Genomic DNA, 24,510 nt, shown 5'->3' on the forward strand with positions numbered 1-24,510 from the left:
ATCCAAATAAATCAAGAAAGAAAACTTCAATTAATGTCTCAAGTAGCCACCTGACTCCGTTAACCCTCAACACTGGACAGTCAGAGTAGACTACAGGGAACACAAGGTACTGACTGAATGATGGGTATCTGAGGGACGCGAGGGAGGCTGTAAGGAGGGGAGAGAAAGTGAGAGGAGAGGTGAGAATTATTACATTCCATGCTAACGTTCCAAAGACGGTCGGCTGCCCCTGCCAAACTACCACTTAGCCACTAAGAGGCTTGCGGGAGAAATCCATTTCGTAGGGTAGTCGGGCTGGAATTGTGATACACAACTCCCCTACTCTACCCCAACTAAGAAAAAAAAAAGAAATCTATTCACACTTTCTTTTTTTTTACTTGCATTATTTCGTGAACAGCCAGTGATATTTATGAGAGGCAATACGCTTGAAAGAGGGGAAAAATAATCGTTGACATTGCCCTTAAGCGTGAGAAGAGTGAGAAGGAAAGCGGTATCTGGCAACTCCAGCTCTTCGGAGTCGAGGAACTTGGTGTGACGGCAGTATCGGTGCGAGCGTGTGGACGGTAACGTGTGTTCCGCCTCTATCCCAAATCTTCGCTACACACGCTACAGCTACCCACAAAATAGGTCAATCAATAAAATAACGTCAGCTTCAAATTTCTATGTTTATTTTAAAACAAAGTGAAGTATAAACGTGTCCAAAACTAATTAGAAGTACATATATACAGTATATATCGCAAAAGCAGAATTTACAACTAAAGTTTTCAACTTTTGTCAAATATTTTAGAAATTTTCCATGTGTGCAAATCATCCCTGATATAAATAAAGCTACTACGATATATAGCTTTAATAACACTTCAAATTACAACATACTAACTCTTCGGTAATAGTTTTGAAACTTTAAATGCATTCTCAAGACAACAACCTAACATAACCCAAATTGAAACATCAAATATACTAAAAAGACGAATAGGAATAACCCAAACTTAATAGAATACTGATAATAGAGAGAAAATGTGGTGCCCTTCATCACTTTTCACCCTAGTTACAAGTGACGTACATGTGATCAGGTGAACAAGTGGCGTGATAGTGTTGGAACATGTGGAGGGTGTGAGGGAGGAGAACGAGTGAACCAACGGGAAGCGGCATCATGGGAGGACAAGCAGCCAGACAGCTCCTTACACTACTGTTGCTGATGCTCTGGACGCCCCACACTCACCTCATAACTAGTAGGTCTTCCTCACCTCATAACTAGTAGGTCTTCCTCACCTCATAACTAGTAGGTCTCCCTCACCTCTTAACTAGTAGGTCTTCCTCACCTCATAACTAGTAGGTCTTCCTCACCTCATAACTAGTAGGTCTTCCTCACCTCTTAACTAGTAGGTCTTCCTCACCTCATAACTAGTAGGTCTCCCTCACCTCATAACTAGTAGGTCTTCCTCACCTCATAACTAGTAGGTCTTCCTCACCTCATAACTAGTAGGTAGGTCTCCTCACCTCTTAACTAGTAGGTCTTCCCTCACCTCATAACTAGTAGGTCTTCCTCACCTCATAACTAGTAGGTCTCACCTCATAACTAGTAGGTCTCCCTCATCTCACATAACTAGTAGGTCTCCCCACCTCATAACTAGTAGGTCTTCCTCACCTCATAACTAGTAGGTCTCCCTCACCTCTTGACTAGTAGGTCTCCCTCACCTCTTAACTAGTAGGTCTTCCTCACCTCATAAGTAGTAGGTCTTCCTCACCTCTTAACTAGTAGGTCTTCCTCACCTCATAACTAGTAGGTCTTCCTCACCTCATAACTAGTAGGTCTCCCGCACCTCATAACTAGTAGGTCTCCCTCACCTCACAACTAGTAGGTCTCCCTCACCTCATAACTAGTAGGTCTCCCTCACCTCACAACTAGTAGGTCTCCCTCACCTCACAACTAGTAGGTCTCCCTCACACCTCATAACTAGTAGGTCTCCCTCACCTCTTGACTAGTAGGTCTCCCTCATCTCATAACTAGTAGGTCTCCCTCACCTCATAGCTAGTAGGTCTTCCTCATCTCATAACTAGTAGGTCTCCCTCACCTCATAAATAGTAGGTCTCCCTCATCTCATAACTAGTAGGTCTCCCACACCTCATAACTAGTCGGTCTCCCTCACCTCATAAATAGTAGGTCTCCCTCATCTCATAACTAGTAGGTCTCCCTCACCTCACAACTAGTAGGTCTCCCGCACCTCTTAACTAGTAGGTCTCCCTCACCTCATAACTAGTAATTATCCCTACTACTACTACTACCAGTAATAATAATAATAATAATAATAATAATAATAATAATAATAATAATAATAATAATAAATAAATAGATGAAATAATCTTAAGTACAGTACATTTCAATGCTCTTTATGAATAACAAAAGATGAACTCTCGTACCGATAAGCACATAATCTGGTATGAACACTGCAAATGACGTGTTATGTTTTTTTCCTTCAGTTTCAAGTATAGTAAAATCTGCGCCTGTCAATAGTTCACGTTTTTTTTTATGAAAAGGAACATCCTGCTCGCCCCATCCCACACTCCAGCACTAAAACAGTTCAGCAGGTTTCTATATTTGGTTGATATGAAACTGATGAGACGCAAAGAAAATCATCTTTTTATAACTTCTCACAGACTTATCGCCAAAAATGGATTACTTTACACAGATCTGTCTCCCTGGCATGAGGTTTAATGAGAGTTCCGAAAATTTTTCTTTGCAATAAATGCTGACAACTATTGCATTCGTGATTCTGTGAATGATGCAGAACTTGATGCTGTGTATCCGGGTTTTCGGAATGTGAAATACTTGCTCAAAGGTATCCGTCTATTCTCACGGATTTATGTATTTTTCAATAACTGGAATTATAAGCCAAAGTCGCTGCTGATCCGGTGCCCAGCGTCGCCAGATCAAATGATGCTTTGTTAGGCGACGGTTAACAAAGTTAGCGAGAATACGTGGCGAGCTGACAATAGTTCTCACACCAATAGAGACTTTAGTGACATGAACGCTCATTATCTTTTTTATTTGCACTATTAAATAATGCCTTCCTCTATTTCTATTCTAATAAAAATATTTTTCATCAGCAAAATTAAGTATCATGATGCTGAAGCTGTTCTCGTGACAGTTGAAATAGTTGAGCCACGCTGGCCCACGAACTGCACTAAAAAAAACAAGTATATTTTGATTAGCTTAGAATAGCGCAATTACCTTATGTGAAGGTCATACAGTACAGCATTTCTGTTATTATTCATAGCGATAAACCAAGAGGACTCCCACTTTAAGCCAACTTTAAGCCAACTTGTGAACTAATATTATTCCAAAACGCGTGACATCACCCCCAAAGACGACAAACACTGGGACGACTCTTAAACCAGCCAACCCGTGTTCTGCTACCTGGACATTATTTCCTAAACATTATTAATTAAATATTACTTAAATGATTGTGTTTATCATAATGTTTTACAGGGGAGGTTCACAAGTGTCATACTCAGTGCGGTAAAGTGAAGCGATGGCCTGAGCCTGAACCGACCCGCTTGACTTGATTACGACCTCAGCTAACCCGGTATTGTTATGGTCTTCACTTCTGGGTCATAGAGTAATATATATCCTGTATATCTGAGTGTATGTGATGAAATAGATTCACTCTTATACTTATCGTCCCACTGTTGTGACACATTAACTCACAACAGTTATTGACGGAGAGAAGTACTGTATGTATCTTTATGATGGTCTGTCGGACATCATTTTCGTTAACTAAAGAAATCAAAGTTAAAAATACAGTATAGACTATTGATCTGGTTACAGGAACATAAGTATGGTCTAATTTTCAATATTAGAAATGATCGCAAGAAATTTGGAGTAGATTATTTTTTTTCTCCATTAACAGTCCCATTGCCGTTTTCTCCAGTTATTTTCAGTTATAGGAGATTTAATGTTAAATGACATAGTTCAATCTGTTCTCTCACCATTTGCTCATCAACATTACAGCTCAGAGCGTAACAGGTTTCTAGAGAACAGACAGTGATAACCTAGGTTCTAAAGTAAAGGGTTTAATAATATGCACAATTTACCGAGAACTGGCAGGAATTTGGGTGTGCGAATCGTCATAGCCAACACACTGTATACGTTAAATAATTTATCATAGATGGTGAAGTATAGACGCGTCCTCCTGTAGAAAACTTTATGATCAATCTATGGGAATATTTTTTTTTCATCTGGGATAGTCAACATTACAATTAGTGTAAAACAAATTTTCAAAATAAATATGACTTCGAAACGTAATCTTACACACATGTAAAAATAAACTTGCACGAGATTATTTTGTTTGTTTGCCTGATTAATTCGCGCTGTGTTTTAGTTGTAAAAAGCGATTGTAACATAAGAACTACAACATAAAAGTTATCCAGCGTTAAAACTTTTTATCCCCCCCCAAAAAGATATATTTATATTTTTCGTACTGCACTTTTGGCCGATTTCAACTCCATGTTTATGACATAAGCTTAGAAAATGCCACAATACAGGCAAGCAATATTCTAATTAAGAAAACTAATAAAACTGTAAAATAATAAATATTTAATACCTCATAAAATCTTACGATAGTTCCGCATATCAGACTATCTTGCAGCTACAACGGTTTTATTTACTTTAACATACATATATCTATTATTTCTGTCTCATTTCAGCTACATATATACATATATGCCGCTACCTTGTACACATAAGCTCACGGTGAGCCTTTATAAAAATAGTGGCTATCAATGGCACAGTTACATTTATCACGACTGTCGGGGTGAAAAAAACTGCCTTTTAGATGAAACGTCAAAGTTGTTGTTTTTCTCTTTTTTAACTGGGTATTTAAACACACCCACGATGCAGACAATAGTGGATGATGGAGGTACAAGGAACAGACGATAATAGATGATGGAGGTACAAGGAACACAATAACGGATGAGGGAGGCACAAGGAACAGACAATAATGGAAGATGAGGTACAAGGAACAGACAATAATGGATGATGGAGGTACAAGGAACAGACAATAATGGATGATGGTGGTACAAGGAACAGACAATAATGGATGATGGAGGTACAAGGAACAGACAATAATGGATGATGGTGGTACAAGGAACAGATACTAGTCACCAACAATTCGAAAACTACGAGATGTACTGTACAAGCGTGAGGCGTTGTGTGTGGTCGACTGCAGATGAGTTTTCTTAACAAGGTCGACTGTTGACTCATAAGCTGGTGGAAGGAAGATGTTGATCTGAGGAGAAACCTTCTTGTTAGTGACTCATGTAAGCCACAGGTTGTCAAGAAGTAATGGTATCTTCCCTTATACAAAGAAGACAGTAAATAAGATTCCATATTCCTCCAACCCAGTTTAAGATCAACCTTGAGATCTGCTGAGACGATAAGATACAGCATCACACATACATGGCGCATGGACTGCCAGCAAATATAAGCGCTTGTTGTCTAATTTCAAGGCTGTTGCATATTTGTCAGTTATTTATCCATTATATCCCTTCACGAAAACCTGTGTAGACAATGTGTGATGTCAGAAAAATAATATCAGGAGGATAATACAAATTTGTTCCTGACGCAAAAGATATTTAGAAGGACGAAAATGTTTGTGCTGTCAGCGTCTCATAGAAGCTTCAGAATATAGCTAATATTGTTTATGTCTGCCTCTAAATGGCCACACACACAGTCATCTTCGATAAGCTGGAGTAGAACATTATCGTGGTCACTGTTATACATATTCTGGATCATAACTTCTTTAACAGGTCAATTGGTGCCTCTTTGCTATTCAGTCATGGTAGGTATACGGTATGTGAGCCTTCAGATAAACTCACAAAATTGTCAGCAAAATACTAAAGATTATATCTCTGCGCCACAGTCTATGACAGTTTCATTTTTACCAGTCAACTCTTCATCTGCCGGGAGATAAGGCACTGCTGATAAGGCTGTTAACTTATGAATATGGGAAAAACATTATTGTTAAAATAAATATTAGATTTAGAACAATGAAAATAAATAAAAATATTGCACTTTACACACCACGACAACTAGAACGGAGTCCAGTAAATGAGGTCACGTTTTATCTTCAGTTACCCATAATATAAAATCCATAACTTAAACGTATAAATAAGAGATATTTGTCCATTTCTCCTGACTGAGAAAATAATAATTATTTAACGAGAAAAAGACTAGAAAGTGAGGCTGTCCGAAAATAACTTGAACCGAGAGAGGAAAATGACAAAAACAGTGTACGGTACATACAATTTTTTCAAACAACAATATTTTTTTTTTCTTTCACACCAGCTCAGCTTTACATATTTCAACAGACATTTTACCTTAACAAATCATATGAAAAATAACACCATTTCCCACTTTATACTTTACCACGAATTGGAAATATGTTGTCCGTTATAGATATATCAATTGATCATCACAGTTCCATGTACAATCAGTGCTATGCTTCATCACCTGATCCTCTGTGATCTCTGGTGCGACAAAGCTCGGGTCAGCTATCCGCCTCTGCCATCTATTGAGACCCACGGAAACTAATCTCGCCCTTCATCCTTGATCCTTGAAGCCTTACGCCCGTCATCGGTCTATATTGTGAGTCAGAGGATAATTTCTCCCTCGTCTCCTGAGTTCAGTCACACATTTTCTCGAATACGGAATAATTCGCTCTGGAGTTAGTGTAGTGAAGAACTAAAATAAATAAAACGCCTCTTGTGATTTTTTATTTATTTTTTGTATCGATTTTTTTTTCAATCACGTGGCTGACAAAACTGACTTTTCACAAATCGATATGAAAGTTATATTCTAAGATTTCGTGTAATTCAGTGAATATATTGCTTTTATATAACTAGTAAACACACAAAAAATATTTATTTATATTAAAAAATATTTATTTATATTCCAAATGATTCTTAACTGATTTTTACATGGTCTAAGTGTGTGTGTGTGTGTGTGTGTGTGTGTGTGTGTGTGTGTGTGTGTGTGTGTGTGTTTACATTAATAATATTAGAAACAAATTCAGATGAAACTTTCAGTTGATAAACGCTCGAGTAATATCAATTCAATAAATGGTCAGAGTATCTTTCCAATAATCTCGCCATGATAATCCCAGGTTGTAAATGAACCAACAAGCCGAGGTAACTACTGGGGTCAATGATCCATCGTGAACTTCCATGCAATGTCCAACATGCAACGTTGACTTGGCAGATGTTGCCAGGAAGGGTAGAGGGTAGCTGTAGTGGAACACACACACACACACACACACACACACACACACACACACACAAATATTTCTGTCATTTCTAAAATCATCGGAAATATGTGTTTACAAATGAGTTTCAGGTGAATCATCCATCACCTGTACTCAAACACTGACGTCACATTACCTCATTTAGGGAAACTTGATGCATATAAACGTAAATATTGATAAATGTGGAGGTATATAGCATCATTATTATCAATATAACTATGAAATACGTTAACCCAAGTAATGATCCATTAATAATTATTTATAACCCACATTCTATTGAGCCCGTAAATTGACTCTTATAACCCACATTCTATAGAGCCCTTATACTGACTCTAATAACCCACATTCCATAGAGCCCTTATACTGACTCTAATAATCCACATTATATAAAGCCCGTATACTGACTCTAATAACCCACATTATATAAAGCCCGTATACCGACTCTAATAACCCACATTATATAAAGCCCTTATACTGACTCTAATAACCCACATTATATAAAGCCCGTATACTGACTCTAATAACCCACATTATATAAAGCCCGTATACCGACTCTAATAACCCACATTATATAAAGCCCTTATACTGAGCCCTTATACTGACCCCTTATACTGACTCTAATAACCCACATTATATAGAGCCCTTATACTGACTCTAATAACCCACATTATATAAAGCCCGTATACTGACTCTAATAACCCACATTATATTGAGCCCTTATACTGACTCTAATAACCCACATTATATAAAGCCCTTATACTGACTCTAATATAAAGCCCATTATGCCCCAACTCTAATAACCCATTATATAAACCCGTATGCGACTCTATTCCCATTATATAAACCGTAAAAGCGAAGCTCTAACCCACGTTATATAAAAACCCGTAAACTGACTCCTGGCAACCCATTCTATAGAGCCCGTATACTGACTCTTATAACCCACATTATATAAAGCCCGTAAACTGACTCTAATAACCCACATTATATAAAGCCCGTATACTGACTCTAATAACCCACATTATATAAAGCCCGTATACTGACTCTTATAACCCACATTCTATAGAGCCTGTGTACTGACTTTAACCCACATTATATAAGCCCGTATGTGACTCTAATAACCCATTATATAAAACCGTATACTAGCTCAACTATATAAGCCGTATACTGACTCTAATATACATTATATAAGCCCATGGCTTAAACTCCTGTAACCCACATTATATAAAAGCAATATACTAGCTCTAATAACTATTATCTCTCATACATTATACTGACTCTATATACATTATAAAACCGTATACTTTCACTCTAACCCATTCTGAGCCTTATACTGACTCTTATAACCCACATTCTATAGAGCCTGTGTACTGACTTTAATAATCCACATTCTATAGAGTCCTTATACTGATTCTCCAAATTATAATAAAATTGTTCGTGGATTCTTAATAAAAGTAAACATCACACATAAATTTACAATAGAAATTCATGTACTGTAATGCAAGATAATATATAATAAGTGTATTTTGTTATAGGATATTGCACGGTGATATATAATGACCAATTGTCTTGTACCAAATACGACGTCTGGTGGAACCGAAGGTAATTCTTGACTGTTTACATAGTTACGATAATCATTACGCTGAATTGATGCATCACTCTCGGTTATTAACAAGCATAAGGAAAGGTTTTAACGTAATACAGTGCAGTACATAAAACACATACAGAACATAACACATACATTACATAGCACAAAGTACATAAAACACATACAGTACATAACATACACAGTACATAGCACATAGTACATAAAACACATACAGTACATAATATACACAGTACATAACACACATACAGAACATAGCACATACAGTACATAACACATAGTACATAAAACACATACAGTACATAACATACACAGTACATAACATATACAGTACATATAACGAAATTACAAATGGAGAATAAAGTGGTTCATATCTGCATTAACATTGTTCATATCTTTGAGACATTACGAAATAATAACATTGTTTCTTTAGATACTTTAAACTGTTTGAGTTTAGTGCCAAATGTTTACTTTCTTTGGTGGACACAGAGCCTCGGGGAGTTGTGTTCACTGCTACATCACTGAAGGGAATGATACTTCTCTCATAAACCCCAAAGGAGAATTAGCCATAGAATTTTTTTTTCAAGCTTATTAATATCCACAAAGAAACAGCTCCCCAGCAAAATATTTTCCAAATTAGAAATTATTTTATAACAATATTTATTCCCGTTTATAAAATGATGAGCCTTGTAAGGTCTTAATACCTATAGAATATTAAGCCATTTGACCTAAAACGGTTTCAAAACATTTTAATGATAGTGTTTACTACTTGCCCAATTAACCTTCGATGTAAAAGCGTACTCAAAGTAATTGGGTTGTTTAGTTTTATCCCAGTATGTAGTTCTCTTTAACGAGTTCTTTCAATTAAATTATAATTTATCTAAGATCTTATATACTGTTCTACCGTCTTATAGTCAATGCTGCGGTGTGTATAACAATGGAAACTATCAACTTGGTCCACATCTTAAGAGACGCTGGACTCTGCTATTGTTCCCTCTTGGTTAATAACGAGGATGACTCACTATAGTCTCTTGTTATTTTCTGTCTCGTATTATTTGACCCAACTTTTGAACACTTAGTTAGAATTATTGTTGTTGGTTCATGTTGGTCTGGGCACAGTGACCCCATAACGGAAATAGGGACAGATTACTACACCATCGTCCCTTGTTCCTTCTCATCTTCTCTCCTAACCCTCTCTTTCTCCCTCCTTGCCTCGCTCTCTCCCCCTCCCTTCGATTCTTCTTCCTTCCCTCCGACTTTCTCTCCTTCACTCCCCCTCTCTCTCCCTCTCTCCCTCTCCCTCCACCGACCCAGTCATGTCTTCACCCCACTGACTGTCATCCAAGCATAAAATCCAAGCCTAAACGAAACATGATTTTTCCCGCAACACACACACACACACACACACACACACACACACACACACACACACACACACACACACACACACACACACACACACACACACACACACACACACACACACACACACACACACACACACACACACACACACACACACACACACACACACACACACACACACACACACACACACACACACACACACACACACACACACACACACACACACACACACACACACACACACACACACACACACACACACACACACACACACACACACACACACACACACACACACACACACACACACACACACACACACACACACACACACACACACACACACACACACACACACACACACACACACACACACACACACACACACACACACACACACACACACACACACACACACACACACCTAACCCCAGCTGGCGTGTTATCTACGGTGGACACAGGTCATAAACAAATAATTAATCAAAGTCCGTTATCAACCAACCTATCAAGATGAAAACAATAATAATTCCTTGTCTATCTCCTCCCTGATATCATCGTTGAAAGGAATGGCTGAGAATTCATTTAAGTACTCAGTCAAGACCCTAGTGAAAGGAATTAATTCATGTACTAAGGCAAGGTGTAAATATAAGGCATAAATTCATGTACTCAGGTAAGATCCAAGCGGAAGGAATTAATTTCAGCATTCATAAAAATCCAAACCAAAGAATATTAAAACAGAGACAAGAGATAAAGAGCCGCCTGTAAGCTGGAGGTTATATCATCACGGGGAGGACCAGTGGACCTTTTATGAGAGAAAATAACGCGTACAATGATAACACGTGATCGGCTTTTGTCATGGGTCAGCCATGGGAGGCCGCCCACCAAATGCTTTTAACAACTAATTCACCTGAAGGTCAAGTTCCGTGATATTTTGTCCCTGTCTGGCACGGCATGCGAGCCCCCTCCTACTGGGCACGCCATGTTGGGGCATGTCATGCTGAGGGTCATCACGGGGCTCAAGTATCCTCGTATCTGTAAACCTTCATAGTCTACTGTCAACACTTCATTCACACATTTTATCGTGCAGTTGGTTTAATATCTTTGAAACTCTTAGAATAAGAATTTATTGAATTCATCTTTCAAATTCCTGTTTCAGCAGTGATAGGACATGAAACTGAAACGCAAATGGTGAAAAAGTTACACGAGATTTTTTGGGGGTCCCTTAAACCGTTAGGGGAAGTACGGTTACATCACACTGCGTACTATGTTTTCTATACCAGGAAGCAGTGTGGCCAGCGGATAGTCCTCCGCTCTCTCTTTCCTAACTGTAAAGTTTGTTACCCATTCAGAGCAGGTAAACTGGATACGTACCAGCGACTTATAGGAGAGGAGGCGACCGCTGTATCCACTTGGCCGCTGCTCCCCTACATGGGAGTTATTACTGTTAAAAAACTGACTCGACTCGGTAATAATGGAGGGAACATATGACTTTCCCTAAAACCAGGTTAAATGGAGGGCGAGAGAGGGATGGAGGAGGAGGAGCCCACCTGCTCCTGGTGTGTGACGGGAGATGGGGGGGAGGAAAAACACTTTTTTTTTTTTTTTTAGTGGAAGAAGAGTTGAGGCAGGAATTTATCGTCAAGAAATGGAGAGGGAGGTAGTAGCTGGGGAGCTGACCACCCTACTACTGACTAGCTGAGTATGCGCTCCTGGGGTGTGTGTGTGTGTGTGTGTGTGTGTGTGTCGGCAGTCGGAGGAGTGAGGGGAGGAAGGACCACCCCCCCTAGTGTGGGCCAATAATCGCCGCCTCACTCACCTGATGGTCGATAGTATAATGTGGAAGTCGTGTCTATATTTCCTGGGCGGTAACATCTATTGATAACCTTTGTCTCATTATCTTATTTTGATCTTTTTTCTATATATGTGTTACACTTTCCTTTCTACCAAACAAACATAATTAAGGAGATGTATTCAAGTAATGAAAAACGTGATTCAGTCGTCAGTTTTAGTCTTTAAACATTAATAAACGACTAAACATTCGTGGGAGAATAGGAAAAGATAGAGAGAGAATGAGGAACTATAGCCGTCATGCTAGAGTTTATTCTCTTCTATTATCCAAATGATCACCGTAGTCCACATTAGATCTCGCCGTCATTACATACATCTGCCGCGATCATCAATTTCTTACGTCTTTCATAACTTCACAGTCGTTCCTCACAGCCTGCTCACAACTCACAAAAAAATACGACCGTATATATTTATGTTGGGAAAAATTATAAAACAATATCCATTTTCCCTTTTCTTTTGAGGTTAGGTGAATTTTTTTTATCGTGCAAAAAAAATCTTTCATTATCGTCACCAGAAGAAAATATTTTCTTTATATAGTATTGTGTTTTTTGTATTGGAAATGTCACCACCTTTCTAGTAATTTCTCAACCTTGTTTTAGAATAATGTTTACTGATATTTACTTTGTGTTTGTAACTAAAACTCTAAGTCTTCCTGAAATAAGTCTACTCGGTGATTGGTATATTAGATTAGGTGAGCAGTTTCAGATACATAAATCACGAGACTCGCCATTAAGTTGATTCATTATTCGGCCTCACTTGATGATGTTTGCTCCAGCAGGGGTGGCCACGGATGGGGTGAAGGCAACGGAGGAGGGGTGGTGGGAGGAGGGGTCTGCCCCCCAGCCTCAGTTCGAGAATACCCCTTCTAACGTCACAGCCAGAGTGGGCGACTCCGCCTTCCTGCCCTGTACAGTATCCAATCTCGGCGACAGATCGGTAAGTGCCTCTAGTTATCTCTGTATACTTGTGAGTGTCTATATTGTACTGTATCCGCACTGCCCCTATCACAGTAATCTTCCATAGCTGCCACAAACTTAAGCATACGGTCACGTTCACTCCAGGAGCTGGCAACATGAGAGGTGAGGAGTTATGGAATGCTGAGGATGAGAGATGAAGGCGAGACGTGAGAATAATTTTTTTATATACACTTGAAGAATGAACATTGAGGATTATGAGTTATCTGAGCAGTACAGGTGAGGAGTTATAAAATAGCTAAGAATAAAATACTCAGACTTATGACCTCATGGAGTGTGACAGATAGTCATAGTGTGATGTGTGAAAGACTCATCAATAACAGGTAAAGATGTATGAACTATCAGAGTACGAGAGGTGAAGTATTAAACAAGACCAGGGGGGATTTATGAACGACTGGAACATGACCGGGGAAGGATTTACGTTATCATTATCAGATAAGAACTCTGATAAGAATTCTATAGTAACTACGTACATTAATAACAAAAAGTCTTCAAAATCTGCAAAGTTGTTCAAGTTAAGGAAATTACTAAGTACCGTTTTAATACACAAGTATATGAATAGTTTTAATGAGAAAGTATTTGTATAATTTCAATGCATATGTAAAGTTTTAATGAGAATTTATGACGTCACGAGCATTAGTAATATTAACATGATACATAAATTCAAAACAACAGTGACACATTTTCTCTGCGTCTTAATCATCTACTGTACATTCATCATACAGTTAACTGATAGAGACAAGTGTCCTGCGTTAATACTTGATTATAAATTCTCACCTGTTATGTTCCAGTAAATTCCCATCAGGTGTGTTACAACCAGGTGTGCTACTACCAGGTGTGTTACTACCAGGTGTGTTACTACCAGGTATGCTACTACCAGGTGTGTTGACAGTGTTGTTATACCCTGCAGGTGACTTGGATGAGGCAGAGAGACCTCCACATCCTGACGGCAGGCATCTTCACCTACTCCGCCGACGATCGCTTCACGGTAAGTTCAGTCCACCTTGCTGACAATGTGGCTGAGTGACTGATTATGTGGCTGAGTGACTGATTATGTGGCTGAGTGACTGATTATGTGGCTGAGTGACTGATTATGTGGCCGAGTGGCTGATTATGTGGCCGAGTGGCTGAATATGTCGCTGTCTGACTGATTATGTGGCTGATTAGCATTTTTATTGTCTTCTGGTTGATTGGTTGGTTGGTTGGTTGGTTGGCTGGCTGATTTGTTGGATACTTGGCTAGTTAGTTGGCTGGCTTTAGTTTTTGCTGTTTAGCTAACATATGTCAAATTGGCTGGCTGGATGACTGTATGTCTGGCTAATTGGCTGACTGACTGGCTCTAACTAACTGGCTACCTTTCTTGATAGCTGTCTGGCTGCGTGATTGGGTGATTGATTAATTATTTTTTCTCGCAAGCTGACTTATAAATCACTTTACTGACTTTCTGTATGACTGATCTGCCTGACTTATGATCTTATCGAGTGGTTCACAGTTTACTTGTTACGTTTGGATGATCCAAAATTTGCTTTTCTAATCCAAATGAATGGTTGACTGTATAAATGACTCTTCACTTGTATTACAGGTTGGTTAGGTTAGGTTTTGGTGGCGACCTGTGGTGTAATGGTCAGCATTCTCCCCTCGCAAGCGAGAGGACCCGGGTTCGATCCTCGGGCAGGGTGAAACTACGGGCAAGTTTCTTTACGCCATTTGCCTCTGTCTACCCAGCAGTAATTGGGAACCTGGATGTTAATCGATTTGCGGATCATAATCCGGGGTAAAGGTTAACCAGTGCAGTTGGCGAGTTGTCCGGTCTTCTCGGATTATTCCTTGACACTGGGTCATGCAGTTCGTTAACTTGGGGTGTGGCTGTTGTGTTGGTGACAGCTTCTACACCTTAAACAAATTCATGCCTAGGTGGCCCTTGGGCTGGCCATCCTCGTTACACGAGGGGCAACCATTATATAGGTTAGGTTAGGTTAGGTTAGGTTAGTTTGTTTCGTCGTAAGAGCCGCTCGATTAAGCTTACCAAGTGACTGGCTGACAGACATCCAATTATTATCCAAACTACGACTTCTTTGTTGTATAAGTCACGAACGTAATCAGCAAAGAGAGAATCACAAACATATCTACCGGGAGAGAAAGCGAGAGAACGAAAGAATAAGCGAGAGAGAGAGAGAGAGAGAGAGAGAGAGATGGATGGGGGAATCGCGGCCTGACACACAAACTCGGTAAGGTTATGGGGCTAAAACTTTCTCCAGTTTTACCCTCGTGAGCCCCAGACCCTCGGCCCTGAATGATTACTCGGGTCCATCAAGGTGCTCATGATGCTGCTCAGATATCTGGAGAAATTTTTATCTTTCTTCGTCTTCTTACTGGTGGTTAAATTCTCTCCTTATCCTTTTGTCTATCTGAATATCTGGTTCTCTTCCCTTCTCTCTCTGTTTCTCTCTCTATTTATCTGTTAGTTTCTCTCTCTCTCGCTCTCTTTCTCTGTCTCTCCGTGTCTCTCTCTCTCCGTGTTTCTCTCTCACCAAACAGTGGGAGCTTGACGCAATATCTTGATTCATTAGCTTTTAACCCCATTGTTGAGGCTTCCTGAAAGGGGATGCGATTAGTTATGAAGCTTAGAGAGGCAGAGGGAGACAGAAATAAAACCCTTTCTCTTTTCACACAACCTCAACTTTTCCTGTACATACACATAACAAATCCTCCCTTTACATGGCGTCATCTACACAAATCCCATAACATTTATCCCTATACCTCACCCAGTCTCCCTCTCCTGCTCTTACCTCAACAATATCTTACTATAAATCTTCTTCTGGAACGTCTCATATGTCTATGTCATCCATGGCCACAATATGTCTATGTCATCCATGGCCACAACATCTCAAGAGACTTTCATCCATCTTTACCTCTTATGTCTCCGCTAATGTATTAATTTGTGTCACGCCATCATTCTTCACTGTCTCTTCGTATAAGTGGAGGTTATTGTCTGTTTAACTCCCGTCTGTAGCTCTAAGTTTACTCATCTATATATTGGTGATGTAAGAATTTATTATTTCTCAAAAGTGTTGCAAGAAGACCACCACCTTTTTGAAGACGTCTTGTTACTTTTCATTCGTCGTAGCGGAACTTAAAGTAAATACTGAAGGTACTTAATCTCTTTCACCATCCACAGTAAAGAGCCAATTTACTCTTAAATTGTAGCTTGCTTTCATTATCAGCGCCTTTCTGAAGTCATGAATTTCACCCAAATTTCCAGAGTGCGTAAATTCCAGAGTGCGTAGATTCCAGAGTGCCAGAGTGCGTAGATTCCAGAGTGCGTAGATTACAGAGTGCGTAAATTCCAGAGTGCGTAGATTCCAGAGTGCGTAGATTCCAGAGTGCGTAGATTACAGAGTGTGTAGATTCCAGAGTGCGTAGATTACAGAGTGGGTAAATGGTTTTTGTACGCTCCTGTAATTCTCGTGACTCGTTTACATGGTTCTGGTATACTCTGTTGCAATTATTCATACAATAGTCCTGTATTGTAACTTGATAACTACAGTAAAGAGAAATGCCTCAACAGTGTGATAAGAGACTGTTCTCTCTTTAGTGTTATAGAGTGAAGACGAGCGATGCCTTTACTCGCCACAAGGTCACTTTCCCTCGCGAGTCTCCACACTTTCCACGACACAACCATTCTTCACTATATCATCCACAACTTCTTCGTCTTCTCGCTGTTTTCCATTTTCCTCAGACACTATGATCTCTTCACCTCTCTTTTCTAATATTTTCCTTTCTGTTCCCATTTTTCCGTCTCTTATAACTTGTGATTTTCCTGGACCAATCCTCGCGTCTCTTAAATCTCTTCCACCCTCAGAACCTTAGATTAATTCTCCACCATCTGTGAACATTTTAAATCTCAGCCACCAACTTTCTGCAAGTCTTGTTAACGGAGTGTTTGCATGTGCATGAATATGTGTGTGTTACTGGACGGGGATACAGATACATAAACAATTCTCTCAAAACTGTCTAGATGAAGCACAGTTTACAATCATGTTTCTATTAAACCCTTGGCAGGTGTTCAGCAGGTGTGTCGTGACAAGAATAATGGGGATGATCACGAGGCATAATTCGCCATTATACATAATGAGGGAAGACTTACAACGTAATCTCTAATTGGAAACTCAGTGTTTACCTGAACTAGGTATTTTTTCGTAACAGTAAAAATAATGTAATCTATCATCGCTCAGTATACATGAACGTATGAAATACGTGACGAGTGTGTTGCATTACATTGCATTACGCACACACACACACACACATACATAGGTAGTAAGCGGCTACCAATCAGGGAGGTACTACCGCCTGGGAAGATATTGGAAGCATAATGTGTTGTCTAATGGTGGACCCTGCTGCCATATGGCATCACGAAAATTGTGACCAAGTCCCAAGTTGCTGGTCTGACTTTCTGCCTCATTTACACACAATTGCAGGGTCTCAATTGTTTCTCTTACTTAAACAACACAACATACATACTGTGTATCGTTTCTCACTCTTGATTTATTTTTTTCGTTTTTGTATTTATTTATTATTATTATTATTATTATTATTATTATTATTATTATTATTATTATTATTATTATTATTAATATTATTTGTATTATTTTATTTGTATTAATTTTCAATTAATTTTTATTAATTGTTGTAATAATTATAATAATAGATATTATTAATATTAATTATTATAATTATTATTTTTTTTTTCGCCCCCCAGGCCTTGATGTGCGTCAGTGACCTGTGCCCGGGTGGGCTAATCCCCGTAAAAAAAATACACACACACACACACACACACATACACACACACACACACACACACATGCATACATACATGCATACATGTCTGACAGCTTTTCCACTTTCTCACTGAAAGAAATAGACTTTCACTGTTCACAAGAAGGGGTTACAGCCAGGGGTGTGTTGGGAAGGTTAGATCTGGTTCGCCCAAACCGTTTGCTGAATTGTGTTTGCATCACCGAACCGTTTGCTGATTTTTAAACAAATATTTTTCAATCAATAAAATTTATCTTGAAACGGCGCAAAAAAGACCTTATTTTCCTTACTATTAACTACTACATGTTACACAAATTAGAACAAGTTTAAACTGATGCCATTAGCGTCCAATACAAATTTAAGATCCACATGAACATGGTCGATCATGTTTCACTTAAAATAATAGGAAATTATAATGACAAGCGCCTTTAAAATGACCTAAATTAACTCTGTACCTGCAGAGTAAATTAAAAAAAACAATGTAATTAGCCTAATTTGTGTCAGGTTTGAAAACTTGAAACATATCACCTGCACCCCGCCTCAACCCACCCACTCTGACACATCCCTGCTCCACCACCCCCCCTCCCTGCCTCAACCCACCCACTATGACACATCCCTGCTCCACCACCCCTCCCCGCCTCAACCCATCCTGCTCCATCACCCCCTCCCTGCCTCCCTGTACATCCCTGCTCCATCTGCCTCAAGCCACCCACTCTGATACATCCCTGCTCCCATCACCCCCCCTGCCTCCCCCCCACCCACTCTGACACATCCCTGCTCCATCAAACCCCCGCCTCCTGCCTCCAGCCTCCCACTCTGACACATCCTGCTCCATCACACCCTCCCTGCCTCAACCCTCTGACACATCCTGCTCCACCCCCCCTCCCTGCCTCAACCCCACCCCTCTGACACATCCCTGCTCCACCATCCCCCCTCCTGCCCTCAACCCCACTCTGACACATCCTGCTTCATCACACCCCCCCTCCTGCCTCAACCCACCCATTCTGACACATCCCTGCTCCATCACCACCCCCGCCCACTGACACTAGGGCTGTATAAGTTCACAATTAATTTTTAATATAAAATACTTAACGTAAATAACTAATAACCAAACCAACATTTTTTTTGTTAATTTGACGTATTTGTCAGTAGGAAACAATATGTAATAGTATTAACTGAGAATTAAGTCATACTACGGGATGCAAATCAATTGTTTTTCTTAACCAGATTATATCACCGAAGGGGCATAAATAATTGTTGCTTTGTGATATGATTATTATACTAGAATATCGTGCCCGGAGTATCAAGGGTGACCAGCAATAACAAATTGACTAACTGTGAACTAAAAACATAACCAAGCTTAACAATGACAGGGAAGTAGGTCACAGTGAGAGTATTTGAGGCTGTGAGGAGGCAGGGCTGAGTAGACAACACCAATGGAGGGAAGTAAACCCACAGATACGAATGAAAACATGTTAAAAAATATGAGTGACAGATCCATGTTTTTCTTTGATCTCTCTCTCTCTCTCTCTCTCTCTCTCTCTCTCTCTCTCTCTCTCTCCAAATGAAAACCTTGATATTCCCTTTAAAAGTAAATTCACTCACAGAAGGTCGACAGCTTTGTAAATCCCGAGTAAAGGATATCTGAAAACTATATTTTTGTGTATGGTAATAACACTGTAGGGAAGGCTGAAGACTTAGTATTGATCTGTTTACCAGGAGCCAGAGGAAGGTGTTGCCCATCAGGTATATATATATATATATATATATATATATATATATATATATATATATATATATATATATATATATATATATATATATATATATATATATATATATATATATATATATATATATATATGCTGATAACCACAAGGAAAGAAGAAAACACGAAGTTCCCAAGCGCTTTCGTGTTTCACATCTTCAGGGGTGAGTACAGTCTGTACTCACCCCTGAAGATGTGAATTACACGAAAGCGCTTGGGAACTTCGTGTTTTCTTCTTTCCTTGTGGTTATCAGCATATACCTAGATCACGCGCACCTACTGTGATTTACTTGCATATATATATATATATATCTAATGTAGATCCACACTGGAAACGTGGATTAAACAGCACAAGTACAATATTAGAACAGCATCTGAAAGCAGTGCACTGTTCGTTCATATAAGGAACAATAATCATCCCATAGATTGGGTAAACAGTTCAGAAGTGTATAAATCATCATGTGTCACAGAAAGACTTCTGGTTGAAGCAAGTTTAATTAGATAATTGAATTCTATAAACCTTAGTGATGGTGAGTACAAAACTGATATGTTACAAAAATTTATTTGTCAGTGGCCAAGGTTTTGACCTGACTTAACGTGACTAGTTATGTCGCCCTTTCTTTTAAGCTCCTCTTATGTTTGCGGTGGTGTTGGTGTGTGGATTAGTGGATGGAATTTTTTTGACTCTACCTTATGTTTTGTAAGGTCACCCTGTGTACATAAGCCTCTCTCAGTCCTTGTAACTTAGTTGCCTCTGAAGATGTCTTGAATAAAGACGAAAGCTAAGGTGCTCCATTGTTTCGTCTTTCCCTGTGTGATTTTATATATAATGGTGCAGCCGATCATGTATACTAAGACATTTCATAATAAGAGAAAGAGGAGAAGATTGACCAAATATAAGATAATTACGACTGGCCAAAAGCTATTTAATTCATTACCATGATAGTTTTTAAAAATGTATCAATGGTGAATGGAATCTAAGGACGCCACACATATACAGTATTTCCTAAAGAACTTTGTCTATTACCTCTGACACTTGTACAGAAAGCAATATTACATTAATAAATATTAATACCCCCCTCAAAAAACAATTATGCAAAATTTTAAACGTAAAGCCATTTCCCACATTGTTTGCGGCTCAGTATTGCTTCAGCTAACTTGGCCTCACTTTTGTTCGGGAAGCGGAGATGAAGTTTATTTGTACCTGCTAGTAATAAAGTGAGACAAGTTGTGTATACATAAAAGTCTTGGCGGGAAGCAGAAGTTCCATAAACACCGAAAATAGTTGAGTGTACTTATCCTCAGAGACTCACCAGCACAACTCTCTACCCTGAACGCGTATTACACTTCTGTCGTAATTAAACACGCTGATAGTACATGAAAAATATATACATACATACATAACCAAGACAATTTATACTCTGTAGTCTGTATTACATCGACGTAAATGCTATTAGGAGAATAAAGAGGAAAACTGTACGACGTTTTGGATAAAGAAAATGACAAAACGTATTTTCAGAGTTTGTAACATTCGCTTTTGTAATGGTGTAAGCGCTGGCTATCACCTCCACAACACTGAACCTCATATGAACCGACAACGGGATAGGAGTTACGAGATATCAATACTCATCTAACAACTGGGTCAGCCTCCAGCACAACCGTCACAACACCGACCTACCGATACCTTTGTTACTCCCTTAACATGAAGAATAAACCTTGATGTAGACTGTATATTCTGACCGTGAAATTCGGGTTTTAAAAGTAGCATTTCCTTAGAGGTTAGAACTGATTTTGGTGGCATGATAGGAGAGGGAACGTGGTGTATCCCGTCAGCTATACCATGGTAGGCAGTGATAATTTGTATAGTATCTGTGGCATGATAGGTCGAGGGAGCTGGTTTATCACACTCACTTAACACTCATAAGAACATCATCATTTACTAGGTTCATTAATTGTAATCTAGGTTCAACGCCTGCAATCTAAGTTCAACGCTTGTAATCTGTGTTCAACGCTTGCAATCTGGATTCATCGCTTACAATCTGGGTTCATCACTTTCAATATTCAGTACACTTCATTTGTATCTGCTTATCAAAAGTTTCCAATACCTACATTATGTAAATTGAATCATATATAAATTCTGGTTAGACTAAATTTTTTTCCTAGGGGTATTTTATACTTCGTCACTCTCCATGATGCTAAATTACCTTTGTGTAGTTATTCCCGTCTGTTTGTTAAAGGTAATCTCCCAACCGGCTTAAAATGTAAATCCCACATATACCTCATTGGAAAGGACTTGGATCAGGGAGTGTGTTGGTGATATAAAAGAGAAGATTATTCCTGAAACACAATATCATAACAGTTTGGGATTGCGAAACTATTGTAAAATTAACTGATCGAAACTATTTGGATTTTAGGTAACTAGAGAGTAACTAGGTATTGTTGTTTAATATATTATAAGTCCTTTAAGAACGAGGATATCACAGCTACAATTACTAAAGTTAATTACGAGAGAACATTTAAAATTATCGTTCGAAAGTTACAACATCGTGGTGCATTTTATTCATTTTGCAAAGGGAATTCATCAATAACTAGTCCAGTTAGGCTCACAGAAGGTGAATCTTGCCCTCAGTGTTGAGTAACTGTGTGTCTGGGAGCCATAACCCAAGTCTGGCGGGAAACTTGTCCCAACACAAACGTGCTCTCATCTTGAAAATCCAAAGCAAACTCACCGACGCACAAGGCTGTCTCCTGACGAACGAAGAGTATGATAATTAACAAAAAGAAGATGTTTTAGAAAGGCCCGTCTTCCTAATTTTTGTAAGAATGATCAAATTCAAAACAGTAATCCTTTATCCGGTTTGGAACACAGGCAAACTTTAGTTCATAAACAGATTAGATTGTCAAAGTCGATCCCACTTACTGACTCATCAAAGAGATTCTAATTGGGTCATAACAAGACAAACTCTGACTTCATAAAGCTTTAAGGCGGGGAAAACTGTCTTATCTTGAGAAAACACTATGACTTTTTTGACACATCCATCTTCATAACATTCTCATAAGTACAGAGTAAGATATTAAAACATTAAAAGCGTTTACACTAAGTTGGAGCAGGTGGTGTATCCAGGATAGATCAGTCACACCCAAAATAGAAACAACTGGGACTGAATGAAGCTCTGTTGTTACTGTTGATTTGGGTTACAACAGGACATTGGGCTGGAGTGCTGTACAGGGCTGGAGTGCTGTACAGGGCTGGAGTGCTGTACAGGGCTGGAGTGCTGTACAGGGCTATTGTGGTACAGGACGCGTTAGTATTTGTCCTTAAAATCCAACATATATTTCTAAGCTCCTTTCCAGGTCCCTGCTTATAGGTGAAATAAATTATATGGATCTTAACTCATAGACATAGCTTGAAGTGTAATACGAGTCACTTTGTAAAGGCATATTTGTATTAACTGGATGCGCCAGATCATCGACCGGCGTAGACAACTGCAAAGCTGTCTGTATGTAACCAGTCTTCTCCCAAATTACTTAACGCATAGGAGCCATTTATACCTCACCTGAAAATTATTACATTAAGAATTGTCGATGATAAAAGGTGTAGCAGGAGGCAAGGGGGAGGTGGGAACTCATGTCCGCATGAGGGTATATATACCACACACATGACTTAATGAGCTCAGGGGTTCTTGGTCTGATCTTTGATGAGATAAGTATGAAGACTCTGGGCCATGGCAAGTATTGTAAGTTGTGATAATTGCTTGAGAGAGAGAGAGAGAGAGAGAGAGAGAGAGAGAGAGAGAGAGAGAGAGAGAGAGAGAGAGAGAGAGAGAGAGAGAGAGAGAGAGAGAGAGAGAGAGAGAGAGAGAGAGAGAGAGAGAGAGAGTTGGTTTTTACTACATAATACAAGGAATAAAGAAAACTGTTGCAAAGTCTCGCATGAAACTATCTTGTGTAGAAACCATCTTGTTGATGGCATGTAGTGTGTGATTACTACAGGTGTTGCACGCGGACGACTCCAATGAATGGACGCTGCAGATTAAGTTCGCTACCATAAGGGACTCGGGCATCTACGAGTGTCACGTCAACTCCGACCCCAAGATTAGCCGCCAGGTGGCCCTACTTGTCAGAGGTAAAGACTCTCTTCATTCCCTCAGCTGCCCTCCTTCCCATCCTTCTTTAGCCTCTTCACATCTGTCCGCTTCTTCTTCACCCTTCCTTATCTCCATGACTCTCCACACTTCCCTTTTCCTTGCCACCTCCCCTCATTTTCCTAATCCACATTATCTACATATTTTACTTAGCCTCCCTTCACTTCCCTTCCCTTCCTCGCCTCACTAAGTCCCCTTCGTCTCATTATCCCTCTGTCTCTCTATACCGTCCTTATACATTTCTCGTTCATTTTCTAACTACTTCACTCTTCTGTGCCTCTTTACCGCTCCTTCTCCATCGCCTAACTATAAATGCCCTATTCCAAGGTCTTATGGGGTCTGTGGTAGTGGTTTATAGCGAACAATACCACGCTAATTTGTCCATTTGTTTTCATTTTAAGCAGCAGTAATCACACAGTACCTCCCTTCTCGTGGATAAGTAATGTTCAGCAATGTTCAGTATAGATCTGTGGGAAAATCTTATAAATGGCCAACAATCACGCTTCTCACCACAGCCTGACCTCACCGTACCATAATCCGGCCTCACAGTACCATAGTCCGATCTCATAGTACGACAGTCTGACCTCACAGTACCACAAGCCGACCTCATAGTACCACAGTCTGACCTCACAGTACCACAAGCCAACCTCATAGTACCATAGCCCGACCTCATAGTACCACAGCCTGACCT

At 39.4% G+C, this 24,510-nt stretch overlaps 1 protein-coding gene across 2 annotated transcripts in view; it reads left to right on the forward strand.

Moving 5' to 3' along the window:
- The first annotated feature begins 552 nt into the window (after window positions 1-552).
- LOC121855841 (netrin receptor DCC-like) overlaps window positions 553-24,510 on the forward strand; it is a 31,488-nt gene continuing 7,530 nt past the window's right edge. Inside the window, exons 1-4 of one of the 2 annotated variants that reach the window (XM_042350994.1) lie at window positions 553-1,229; window positions 12,893-13,053; window positions 14,002-14,079; window positions 23,668-23,800. In XM_042350994.1, coding sequence (XP_042206928.1) covers window positions 1,151-1,229; window positions 12,893-13,053; window positions 14,002-14,079; window positions 23,668-23,800 — 451 coding nt within the window. In that variant the 5' untranslated portion in view covers window positions 553-1,150. The remainder of the gene's footprint in view (window positions 1,230-12,892; window positions 13,054-14,001; window positions 14,080-23,667; window positions 23,801-24,510) is intronic. The other variant, XM_042350995.1, reaches the window with a different exon arrangement.

Source organism: Homarus americanus, unplaced genomic scaffold (assembly GCF_018991925.1).
Source record: "Homarus americanus isolate GMGI-L3 unplaced genomic scaffold, GMGI_Hamer_2.0 scaffold14072, whole genome shotgun sequence".
In the NCBI taxonomy this organism is placed as follows: domain Eukaryota; kingdom Metazoa; phylum Arthropoda; class Malacostraca; order Decapoda; family Nephropidae; genus Homarus; species Homarus americanus.